Source organism: Typopeltis vanoorti, chromosome 15 (assembly GCF_054136105.1).
Source record: "Typopeltis vanoorti isolate ZY-2024b chromosome 15, IOZ_Tvanoo_1.0, whole genome shotgun sequence".
Lineage (NCBI taxonomy): Eukaryota > Metazoa > Arthropoda > Arachnida > Uropygi > Thelyphonidae > Typopeltis > Typopeltis vanoorti.
In genome coordinates, this window is record NC_143563.1 from 17,394,531 (window position 1) to 17,407,585 (window position 13,055).

General features: G+C 34.1%; 1 protein-coding gene across 1 annotated transcript in view; it reads right to left on the reverse strand.

Annotated features, from left to right (window-relative positions):
- LOC150098425 (suppressor APC domain-containing protein 2-like) overlaps positions 1 to 13,055 on the reverse strand; it is a 93,087-nt gene that overhangs the window by 38,673 nt on the left and 41,359 nt on the right. The window contains exons 3-4 of the mRNA XM_090405206.1: positions 12,344 to 12,456; positions 4,890 to 5,036 (exon numbers count right to left, since the gene is read on the reverse strand). Coding sequence (XP_090261332.1) covers positions 4,890 to 5,036; positions 12,344 to 12,456 — 260 coding nt within the window. The remainder of the gene's footprint in view (positions 1 to 4,889; positions 5,037 to 12,343; positions 12,457 to 13,055) is intronic.

The window sequence follows — 13,055 nt, forward strand, 5'->3', positions numbered from 1 at the left end:
TGGATATGAAAAGTGTTTGAGAGAATGTGGATTACAGAGGTTGGTGGATAGAAGGAAAAGAGGGGATATAATAGAGATCTTCAAGTTAGTTAAGGAATTCTATCATATTAATACAGAAGAAATTATAAAAAGAGTGGATGTCAAGATGGGAAGAACAAGAGGCTATCCCTGGAAGTTGCATAAAAATATGGTAAAAAAAAGTGTGAGGAGTAGATTTTTTATGTGGAGAGTTGTTAGTGAGTGGAATGCATTGCCTGAGTGTGCACTGGAAGTGCAGGTAGTGTAAATAACTTCAAAGCTCATTATGATAGACATGTTGCTGGTTGAGTGGACCTTCCACGATTAGTCTGTTGACTCCACAGAGGTTACCAATAATAATAATAAACTGCAGAAGGTAAACTTGAAGAACAAGCTGGGTTCATGCCAATCAGAGGTTGTCGGGACCAGATGTTCACTTTAAAACAAAGAAAGTGAAAATCTGGTCCTTACAACCTCTATTTAGGAAATAATGGGAATATCACAAGATCTGTATTCAAGTTTTATAGATCTGGAAAAGATATAAATAGAAATAGAAAATTGTTCAAAACGTTACGGTTATATGATATAAATGGGATATTATATTGAGCATACATAGTTGTAAGTCAGCAGCTAGAAAGAGGTTCAAAGAAGATGGTTTTACATCAAGCCTCTTTCAAGAATGGCTTGATGATTTTACATTAAGCCATCTTCTTGAAAGAGGTTCAAGAAGATGGCTTGATGTAAAATCTGGTGTAAGACAAGGGTGCATGCAATCTCCACTGTTATTCATTATCTAAAGAATCATATTATGCAGGAAAATAGCATTACTCCTGATATTAAAATGGGGGGTGTTAACCTCAGCGCTTTACTTTGTACAGATGATGTTATAATCTTAAATCCAGTACAATTTGCAGAATTCCTAATTAAATTGAAAAACTGCAGTAATTAATACATTTGTTATGAAAATTTCAATAAAAAGACAGACTATGAAAATAGGCAGGAGGTTGAAAACATCAGCTGCATCTTATGGAAAACCTGTAGAATAAGTAAAATATTTCAGGTATTTAGGCACAATTTTTATTGAAGATGGAAAATTAAGTATAGAAATAGCCAATAGAATATGCAAAGCTAGTATTTGCTGTTTTAAGGATACTTGTGACATAAGACTGAATGATAAATGCATGTAAACACAAGAAAGAATAGCAAACCATCCTCAGTGGTATTACAAGAACAGTTATAAAAAAATACAAGCTAGAATATTAACAATAGATCGTTTAAAATAGAACACACCACGTGATGTTATATCACTAAGTATAAAACAGAATATTTTGAAGTAGAGACATGATTGAAAAAAAAAAAAATTAATGAGTAATCTTGATTAGACTTTCCCAGATTTTTGATATAGATATACAGTCATTACTTATAATCTTATAATCAATTCTTATAATCCTCCACAAAACAACAAAGTTTCAATACGTCAAGTGCCAATTCCTTATATCTCCGGTATTTCTGAACCTATCGCAAGAATTTTAAAGAAATATGATTTAACAGCTACTTATTCACCTATTAACAAATTGTCTTCTCATTTTCCTTCTCCTAAAGACAAACGCTCAACTTTATCTCTTCCTGGAGTTTATCAAATTCCGTGCAACTGTGATCTGTCCTATTTTGGACAGACTGGACGTTCTCTTGAAAAAAGAATCCAAGAACATCAATCCTCCATTCTTCATAATAAACCTGAAAAATCTGGATTGGCTCAGCATGGGATTGAAACTGACCACAACATCCTTTGGACCAAGACTCGCCTCTTACATAGATCCCGTTATAGGTTTGAATGTTTGTTCAAGGAAAGCATGGAGGCCTTGCTCTATCGTCCCAACCTGAATCATAATGACTGTATATCTATATCAAAAATCTGAGAAAGTCTAATCAAGATTACTCATTAATTTTTTTTTTTTTTTTTCAATCATGTCTCTACTTCAAAATATTCCGTTTCATACTTAGTGATATAACATCACGTGGTGTGTTCTATTTTAAATGATCTATTGTTAATATTTGTTAATATTCTAGCTTGTATTTTTTTTTATATTTTTTTTATAAGACCGAAATATTTGGTTAATTAAATATCTTTCTTGTGTTTATGTGCATTTATCATTCAAAGCTAGCATGATAGGAAATCAACTGAATAAATTTATACGGAATAAGAGAGAAAATTCATGATAACACTAGAGAAGCTGTATACAAAATAGTATATTACTGTTTAAACTAATTTTAACTTATAGATCTAAGAGAGCTGGGTTAGAAATAAAAAATGATTTAAGATAAAGACCAGAGATATGAGTTCTGAGAAAAATTAAGTGCTGTTGGCTAGCATTCTTCAGATGGCAACAATTGTACAGTATTACTACAAATGAAGATATTAGGAAGAAACTTGACATTAGTGTTAAGGAACGTGTCAGCAGAGCTAATCTCTGGTGGTCACATAAACAGAACAGGAGAGGAAATGTTAGCAAAAAAAGAAGTATTTGATGTCAGGAAAGAAACCCAGGGGAAGACTAAGATTTAGCTTACTGTACCTTGGAAGACAGAAAAAAACTGGCAATATTGGAGCTGGCAGATTAATTTGGAGGAAAACTATTGATAGGAAGCAATTTAGGTCTAAAATGCCTATTTATTAATCTTTTAGTCTTCATTCCCTTCAGGTGACCCGCCATCTTAGATGATTTCTGCTTATAAGAGGGTAATCTGAAAAGTTCTCGGCCTAACAATGAAAAAACGAATTTATAATTTCAAAATTATTTTTATTTTTCAACATAATCTCCCTTAGACTAATACATTTATTCCAGCGATGCTCCAGTGCCATTATCCCATCCCTATAGTGGTTCTCAGTAAGATCTGCAAAATACCCTGTACAGCTGTCACCTCTTGATTCGAAGAAAAAAGGCTGACTAGCGAAGAAGAGTTTTAATTTTGGGAAGAGATAGAAGTCAGAGGGAGCCAAATCTGCAGAAGAGGATGGATGTTCCAACAATTCATAGTGCAGATCCCTTAATTTTACCATTTCCAAAACACTTTTGTGGGCTAGTGAATTGTCCTGATGAAAGATGATTTTTTCTTCTGCAAACCGGGTCTTTTCTCAAGAATTTTTTCATCTAGTCGGGTTAAAAGATCAGAATAATATTCCCCGGTTATTGTTTTACCCTTTTCAAGATAATTAACAAACAAAATTCCTTTAGCATCCCAAAACACTGATGCCACAACCTTTCCTGCTGATGGAACTGACTTTGTCTTTGGCACTGAACAACCAGCTTCTGTCCCACTATTTTGACTGCTGTTTGGATTCTGGTGTGTAATGGTGAATCCGAGTCTCACCCATAGTAATAAATCGACGCACAAAATCAGTTTTATTCTTGTTAAAATGCTCCAAGCACTGTTCAGAGATTTTCATGTGAGTGCGTTTTTGATCTGCTGTGAGCAAGCGCAGCACCCATCTTGCGCAAAGCTTTTTCATTTGCAATTCTTCATGCAAAATATATCCTACACATTCTTTTGAAATGTCTATAGTCTCAGCAATTTCATGCACTTTGACTCGCAGGTCATCCAATACCATATCATGCACTTCATCAATGATTTCTGGTGTTGTTACACCTTTTTGGATGTCCTTCACGTGGATCATCTTAAAGGCCGGTACGGCCACATTTAAACTCGGCAGCCCATTTCTTAATTGTCGAAAACGAAGGAGAAGAGTGCCCATAAACTTTTATGAACTTGGAATGAATGTCTTTTGGCGTTAAACCTTCTTTTACAAAGAATTTTATAACTGCGTGTTACTCAATTTTATCCATTTCAAGGGATACAGACAACACTTTTGCTTCAGACAGCTGTATAAACGAAGAAGTACTTGATAGAATGACTTGTAATTTCACATGGATGCTTATAACAGATGTACAAACTTAGGAAAAAAATCTTGCTGATTGTGTTGCCATCTATGGTCGAGGCCAAGAACTTTTCAGACCCCTCATATATTCTTGAATGATAATGTAAAGTTCTTTTCTAATATCTTCTTGTTTAATATGGTTTTCCACTGATGCTATCTTTTCATTCTCTAAATTTTCCTCAAAACATTCATATCTATAGTCTCCCGTCTTTACTAAACTTTTATTTGTATTCCAGCTGATTCATTAATTGAAATTGGTTAGTTAAAATTCTGTATAATGCTAACTTGGCTAATTTTTCTCACATTCCATATAAATTATTAGAAGAAAGAATATATATTACAAATTGTATTATGTAAATGTTTTTAACATACAAACAAACAAACAAACAAAAAAACGTAAATCACTTTGTACTAAGAGAAAAACCAAGTTCAAACCACCTAAGAGTTGCTGATATAATTTTGTTACTATATACTTAACAGCTTTTCTTACACAAAATTTGCACATGCTGAAAAATTCAGCTATGTGCAACTTTTGAAGTTAAACAAAATCATATTATGAAAGCTGTAAATCTATTATATAAAGTACAATGGGCAGGCTAAAGGTTAGATATTATAGAAACACTGGCCTAGAGATTAAACAAGGAACTCTTTCAAACACATGAAATAAGACTTCAAATAAGTCACAATGATTTCATAGTGGTTGATAAAATTCATCTCCCGCCTGAAGAAATTCATATACATCCATGTGTCTGCAACAGAATTTAAATGGACACTGGAAAGCCAAAAAAATTTTTCTGTTAGCTACTACAGCTCAAAAAATCTATTACTGTAAAATTTTTTTGAAGCCATACATAAATTCATATCAGTAAGTTTTTAGGTTTCATAACTTGGTCTTTTTTATTTATGTAAAGTGCTATTAGGAGGCTTTACTTACAGAATGGATATCAGCTTTGTTGATACATTTCATTTTATCCTGGACATTAGTAATTTGATTTGTATACCACTCACAAGCCCTTTCAACAGCATCCATACCTTGTAACAATACATCTCTTTCCTGTTCTAGGAGTTTCATTCTTTTCAGCTATATTAAAGGGGAAAATGCAATAACTCTTAATGCAAAGCTTCTTTTAATCTACAATAATATTCTTAATGGTATCCACTGACTAAATATAAGAATATAGATACATATTCATCATTGACTATACATAAAAATAAAAGATACTCATCACATAACATATAATGTTATGTGATGAGGATTGTGTGATTAATTATAACATTAGAACAACAACTCTTAAAAAAAAGCTAGGTGAAGGCCTCTCCCATATGTGGGAGGATTGGGTCTACTTTTCTCATGGCAACCTAGCCCATCTTGAGGGAGTGTATGCATGAATGTGTGGATGAATGAGACAAACATCCATGCTCATGGCAGGATTCAAACTTGCAGCCTACTGGCTTGGAGAGCAGATATGCCAAATACTTGGCTAATCAAACTAGCAAATAACATGAATATGTACTAGTAATTAATGACTCCCAATGAAATCTCATAACTGTACTTTAGCCTAGTGCAATTCTACAGGTAACCAGATCTGTAAGATGCACCAATGAAGAAAGCATCCAAAGTTTATGTCTGGTAAGTGATCGAGAAAAAGAAATAGCAACAGCATGAAACATTAAAGCTGAGAGCTTAAAAAAAACTAAGCAAGAATTACTGCATATAAATGGTGTGAGCAGTCACACCTATAATCACCAAAGAATTTATAACAAAGTGAACAGTTTATATTGAAGTAAGGGATTAGTTTAGAATATATATGTTTTAAACCCCTTATATAATGCAATAAACAGCAATAATGAGAACACATACATCACCTCTTGTTAGAAAACTGCATATCCAAAGGTGGCAAACCTGTAATGTTCCATACTGGGCAGACTTAGAACTGAGCCAACTAATATGTGCATATTTGCTAAACAGATATAAGAAAATTAATAATAAAATAAATTTATTTTATCTATAAAATTACCTGTATACATAACTTATGAGATGTGATTATATCATAATCACTGACCTAATTAATTTTTATGGGTCAATACTTTTTTAGACTGAATCGTTAAATGATGTCAGAACAATACTTTAATGTCATCTGCTGATAAATTCAAATAAAGTAGAATTCAAAATCAAAGTGAAGTAATAACAAAAAGGGTGTACTTTTTCTTTAAGATTAGTATTATTTCTAGGATGCTATGAAATCAGAAAACTCTTTAAGCAGAGGCCAAATTCTCCAACTAAAATATATATCATACCCAGTCTGGAAGGCATTTACCACCTTTCTGGCAACTCATAGTGTAAAAAAGAAAAAAAATCAACTTTTTATGTCCTTACCGACATGATCCATATATAGTTTTCAAGGATGGCCTCTTCTTCTCCTACCACCTATTATTCTATGCACTATCCTCCCCCATACTTAATAGATTCTTCTCATCAACTTACGAGTTAATTATTTCACATATTTTCCTTCTATCTACCAAGTTTTGTGGAACGCATTCCCTCTGTCTGCCTTAATACTCAATATTCACCCTTCCAGAGTCCTGAGAGTATTTTGGGTACTCACCTCTGTGTCCCCGCTCTGCTTCCCTCTCTCTATTTCCTCATCACCCAGATATTCAGGTGACCAGACTTGTGCACAGCAATCCAGATAATCCATTGTATAAGCCTATGACTTATACAATGGCACTATTACCTTCTTATCCCTGCTCGTCAGCGTCCTTCAAATTACTGCAAATTTTCTGAGTAGCCTTAATCATTTTTGTAAGGCATCCTCTGAGCTCAATATCCATCAACTTATCTGGATCCTTCACCTCCTGGGATGAAACTCCATCAATACAATACAATACACCTTGTTCCATCTCTTGTGGCCAAAATGTGACTTTAATAAGTTCACACTTGGCAAGAATCTATTCAAATTCTCTTGTAACATCACATTACAGCTTCCTGACACTGCTCTACCAATTTAGTATATCTATAAATAACTGAGTATCTCCTCTGAAACCCTGAACTATAAATATATAAATTAAACAACAGCTGCTCAAAAACATAACTTTGTGGGTATATTGTTTTGTAGCTGCTGTTGCTTTCTCTTTCAAGACAATGCACTCCCTTATGCAAAATACTAGCTTATTTCAACCAACTGTTCCAATAACCAGACCAATCAATTATCTTTCCCCACCTAACTCAATTTCGATAGGCTGTCTATCAAAATACCCTTGCAAAATCTAGAGAAATTACCACATAAGCATCTCCTCTGTCCAGTATATGCTTATCACTTTATCACTCTATTACAAAATGTAACTAGGTTAATGAAACAACACCTCCCCTTTAACAAACCCATCTGCTCTCTCTCTCTCTCTATGGTAGAGAGAGAATACTTTTGACACTGCACTTGACATATTAAATAGTCTATAGTCCACTGCCGACTTAGATTCTCTAATATGCAGTGGTACTATTTTTTCCACCTATCACTCTCCAGGGACTGTGCCTATTGTTAGACTATTGTTGAACAATCAAGTCAACAATGTTGTTATGCACGTAATTTCATCACCTCCACCAAATATGAAACACACTGGCAAAATATTCACTGAATATTTATACTATATCTTCAGTTGATGCCACCTGCACTACTATCAGCAACTAAACCAAGTCTTTCTTATTCAACCTTTTCTTCTACTAGAAAAGTATCATAAGTACTTCTGCTACTAAGTTCTGAAGATACTTCATATGCAAACTTAGTTTGCTTACACTTGGATAAAGGATTAAACAATATAATTTCTGAACAAGTCTAATTTACTTTTTAAACAACTGAATAACTTTCTACAACTATCTCTGATCCAGAGTATTTTAATAATAAGGTGATACACCTTTTTTTTTTTTTTACTACCTGTATATGAGAAATAAATGATTACTGCACTCTTCAACCTTGGTATCAACAGACTAAATGGAGCAGTGAGAGATACACTCAAAGTTTACAGAGATCAACTATGGAAAGAAAAGTTAGCTTCTATCACACCTACTGATCACTCTATCTGGGGACCAGTAAAGAATATCCCCTCCCCCTATATTTTATGACCAAGGCCTTGTTCATGCAGACGTAGAAAAGGCAGAAGCCATAGAAAAAAATTTAGAAGAGCAGTGCAAACCTTCCGTCCAATCAGTCTCATCTCCAACCTGGGTAAGGTTGCAGAGAAGGTCATCCTCTCATGACTTCAAGCTTCAGTATATAAACTAAACATCCTTCCTAAAGAACAATTTGGTTTTTGGCAATCATAGTACTACCCAACAAATCCTCAAAATAGTTGAATATATTACCACCAGCTACAACTAGCATCAAATTGGAGCTGTTTTTCTTGATTTATCCAAAGCATTTCACAAAATATAGCACTTTGGATTGCTACGGAGTACCACAGGAATCCCTACTGGCTCCATTACTGTTCTCTATATACATGTCTGACATTCCGCACAACCCATTGTCATCCATCATGGCCCTATATGCAGACGATACAGCATTATTAGCCAGATCTCTTCAGCCACACCTTGTTACTAAAAAGCTTCAAGAAAACCTTCTAAAGTTCGAGAAATGGTTCTCCAAATGGAGACTACAAGTAAATCTCCAAAAGAGCTCAGCCATTCTCTTCGCGAAAAGATTGATATCTCCTGCAGGAGACATCTTGCTATACTAAATACTAAAATCCCTTGGCAGACAGAAACAAAATACCTTGGTGTCGTGCTTGACAACAAATTAACTTTTAACCAGCACATGAAGACTACGTGTGCAAAGGCATCTAAAGCCATTGCCCAGATCTATCCCCTAATCAACAGGAACAGCAAGCTAAACATCAGAATCAAATTGCTTTTATACCAGCTGCTGATTCATCCCATAGTCACTTACGCTTTTCCAGCCCGGAGCCATGCCTCCAACACTAATATCCTCCAACTGCACAAAATAAGTGCTTACGAATGATTCTAAATGCTTCATGGTTCATCAGAACCAAGCGCCTTCATCGAGATACAAATATTCCATATATTTTCTCTTTCCTACAATCTTTAGCAACAAAGTTTTTCCTAAAAACGTCCATACACCCCAACGATCTAGTTCAGCAAGCTGTAGCCTATGATGCAACGGATATATTTAAACATAAAAGACCAAAAGCCATTTTAATTTCCTGTAGCGATGCATAATTTCTATGCCCATTCAGGGCGAGCAAACTGCTCACAAAATTTTTCCCTCACTGTAGCCGTAACAGATAGCGAGGAATATGAAAAGCATTTTGCTTCACCCCTAAAGCTATTAATGTCAAATGTCAAAAATCAACCTCGGTATCTTCTCAGGTATGACCTCACTAACATTCTTCTGGCAGAATGGAAGGGAATTATTGCAACAACATACCAAACTCTAGTAGAAAGCCTTTCCAGAAGATTGAAGGCTGTTATAACAGCAAAGGGTGGAGCAACTCCATATTAATGCCTTTCATACTACCAGTGGCGTAGCTACAGCTTTTGCTGCCCAGAGCGGTCCCTGAGTTTGCCGCTCCTGTCAATGCACACAAATAGTATAAAAAATCAAAACGACGTATAGGGAAATAAATTAAAACACTATGTTTATTTCCGAAGTAAAATTTTAATTTCAATATTCTAAAATGTTATTTTTCCTCCTTTTCTGTTAGCAAAATCGTTGATGACATTGCCAAAGTCTATTTCATAGTAATGTAGATAATTCTTAATCAATTTTATTTAGAAAACCTCCTCTCACAACTAGCAACACTTACAGCAATTGTGAGGAAATTTGCAGTGGTATTACATTATTTGGAACTCGAAAATGTATTTTAGAATTAACTGCAAAAGTTCAAAATGCCGTCTGGGGCGGACCGTTCCCCCCCCCCCCCCAGCTATGCCACTGCATACTACAGAGTTGGGAGGAACAGCACTCCAGATATTTTTGTGTATTCCTAAATACAATAGCGCACTCAGGATTTAATCTTGGAGGGGGGGGGGGCAAGTTGAGTAAATGATTTGAGAATACACACTATGCTTCGCATACAACCTATGACTGAACATCTGCAATGATTGCTAATTCATAAATAGTATAGAAATAGAAGACACGACACAACATAAATCTCATCTTCCTGTCGAGGTTTATTAATCATCGGACCTCAAACCGTTCACAGGATTAGGTGGTCAGCCCTACACCCCAGTGTATTCTATGTCCTGTAGTATTGAGTTCTTAATACCAGTTTGCCTGCTTTACAGGATGAAAAACCCCAGGATAAACTGGGGAAAAAACCCGACTAGCTAACTTGGCTATGGCTGAGGAAGATCCTTCAGCTCCTCACGTCGCCGATGGGAATCAAACCTAGGACACTCCTTCCCCAGGTATATGGTTGCGAAGCGCACTGTCACTGGGCTAACATAAATTTTTTTTAAAAAATGAATTTTAATTAGGAAAAGATTTTTGGAAAATTTTCTAATGTTTTTTTCCATTTTCTTTGGGAGGACAGGGCCCCATTTCCCCCCCCCCTCTGGATGCACCACTGCCTAAATAACTCAAACTCATTCTTCTTACTCACAACCTGCTTCTGTAATTAAAATCATTCATTATTATAGTTCAAGCAGATGTAAAACTCACTAGTTCTACATCTATCTGAACATTTCAGAATCGTCTCACTCTACATTTCTTGACCTATAGGGAATAACCTTACTAAATATCTAGAATTCTTACAAATCTCAACACTCCACACAAAATGAACTCAAAGCTACATCACAACTACTTCTTTGAATTTCCACATGGAGGGAACACAACTCTTCTGAAATCACCAATAATATCTCTTTTTTCCTTTCTCTTTTCATAAAATGCTATATCCATCAATATATCATTCTTTGTCAACCATACTTTGCTGAAACCAATGATTTTTTTGATAATACCAAACCTAATAATGATATTCCAAAATGTTATCATCAGATTACATTTTGCAGTACTACATTACTTTACTTTACATTACTTCCATCTTTCTCCCCCAACAAAATTTTTCTCCTCATCTATTTCTATCCTCCCTCCACTCCGAATTAGGATCCCAACCTAAGTAAGCTTCATTTACTTTAATCACTTTTCTTCTAAGCAGTGTTCAGTCAGATGCTGTGAAATCATGTGTTTAGATGTTCCAAAAATAATATTAGCTATTCTTGCATTCTGTAATACTTTCTTTTTTATAACTAAGTGTTAAGAAGCTCTTGGTTTGTATCATGAATTAAATGCAATAATTGCCAATGGTAATTTTTCTTTGAAATTACAATGCTTGTACTTTTAACAGCTGTAATATTTGCCCTATTATCTATAACATTATTATGTATGTATAATTAGTTTGATAATGCCATTGACAAAATATTAGTGCTTACTATTAAATTAGTTATTTTAGCATTTTTTTAAAAAAAGTTGTGACTTCCATCTTGAATCAATTATGTTTACAAAATACATATCCTTATTTCTCAGTATATAAAAAGATATCATTAACTTTTTGATATAAATATTAAGCATTTCAAAATTCAAAAAAATTCAGAATTTTTTAGACTGACCATCTTTAGATTACCATGCTGAGATATAAGCACAGTTGTTGCATCCAAAACCCCAAAAACCTAAGAGAAATAAAGTCATGGAGAAGCTTATAAAGACAAATCAAAAATTAAACGAGGGTAATTAACTGCATTACCACCAGTTGTGTGAATGAAGATTAACAGCTTGATTTACAGGGATGAATTCTATGAGATTTTGAAGATCTGGTTGTAGTGTCGATGGTAGGGATACTTCAATGTTTACAGCAAAATAATTTTAGCTAAAATCATATTAAAAGGTAGTCGAGAGGACTTTCATGTTGTTCAGACTCAATAAAGAAATCTTAATTTTTTTATATCTCCCCCACCCCCAGCCCACATACACATGAAGTAGAAGAACCTCTAGCAAATTATTGCCATCTGTAGGTTAGGATTGGTTTTCTTGAAAAACTAGAGGTTGTAGCTATTGCAGAACAATTTGTAAGGGAAGCTGTTTCATAGAATAGAGACGCTGAAATATACAAGGAAGAGAAGATAAACAAGTTCAGTAAATTACAGTTGATGGTTAAACCATAAAGGTGTTTTAAGAGGCCCAATGGAAAGTGGGAGGAATAAAGATAAAAAAGTGATCTATAAACTTAACTACTGTTCAATTTGTAGATCAGTTATGAGATTCAAAATAAAAAAATAAAATAATTTCTCAATTTCTTCTAGGTATACTTAGAGGAAAAACAATAATGAAAATATTATTCCATAATATAAAGAACCTAAAGGATGGATTAATAAAATGATCTTACCATATTATAGTCTATGCCATTAGCCACAGTGTGTCTTCTTGGCTCTCGTCTTCTATTCAAAACTTTTTTTGCAGCAGGCCCTCTCTCTTGTATACTCTTTAGTTTTGCTTCTGCTATGAAGACATGAAATTAAAGTAATACTTTATATAGACAGTTTCTTTATTCATTTAAATAAAGAAAACTATTTCTTTATTTAAACCCTAGCTATATCCATCTTAAGATGAATATGGCTAATAATGTTCCCTCAAAAAAAGACACGTAATTGTATTCATAAAATTTTTGCTTTCAGAATTTATGGTCAATAATTTTTGAACATACTATAAAAATGAATTATATGATAAATCATACTTGTCATCTATTTTATTTAGTAATTTCTCCAATGTCGCTACTCAAATATTACTCAAACCCAGTCCAACTTAATACTCTCTCTCATTAGTTACTTTTAGCCTGTGTCATGTGGGCAAATTGATGCTGATATCAGCAAGATTTCAGAGGCATATTTGTTTTTGATATTGTCTAGACAGTACTGTCACTTGAACTTGTGTAAACAGTGATGGGATTTTTTTAGCTATGTGGATTTAAGTGAATTAATTTAGTGATCACAATTTTACAGGTTAGAACTAGACAAAAAAAAAAAAAAAAAAAAAAAAAAAAAAAAAAAAAAAATAGGGGCAACATTAATATTAATATAAAACCCTCAAAATTTCACTGT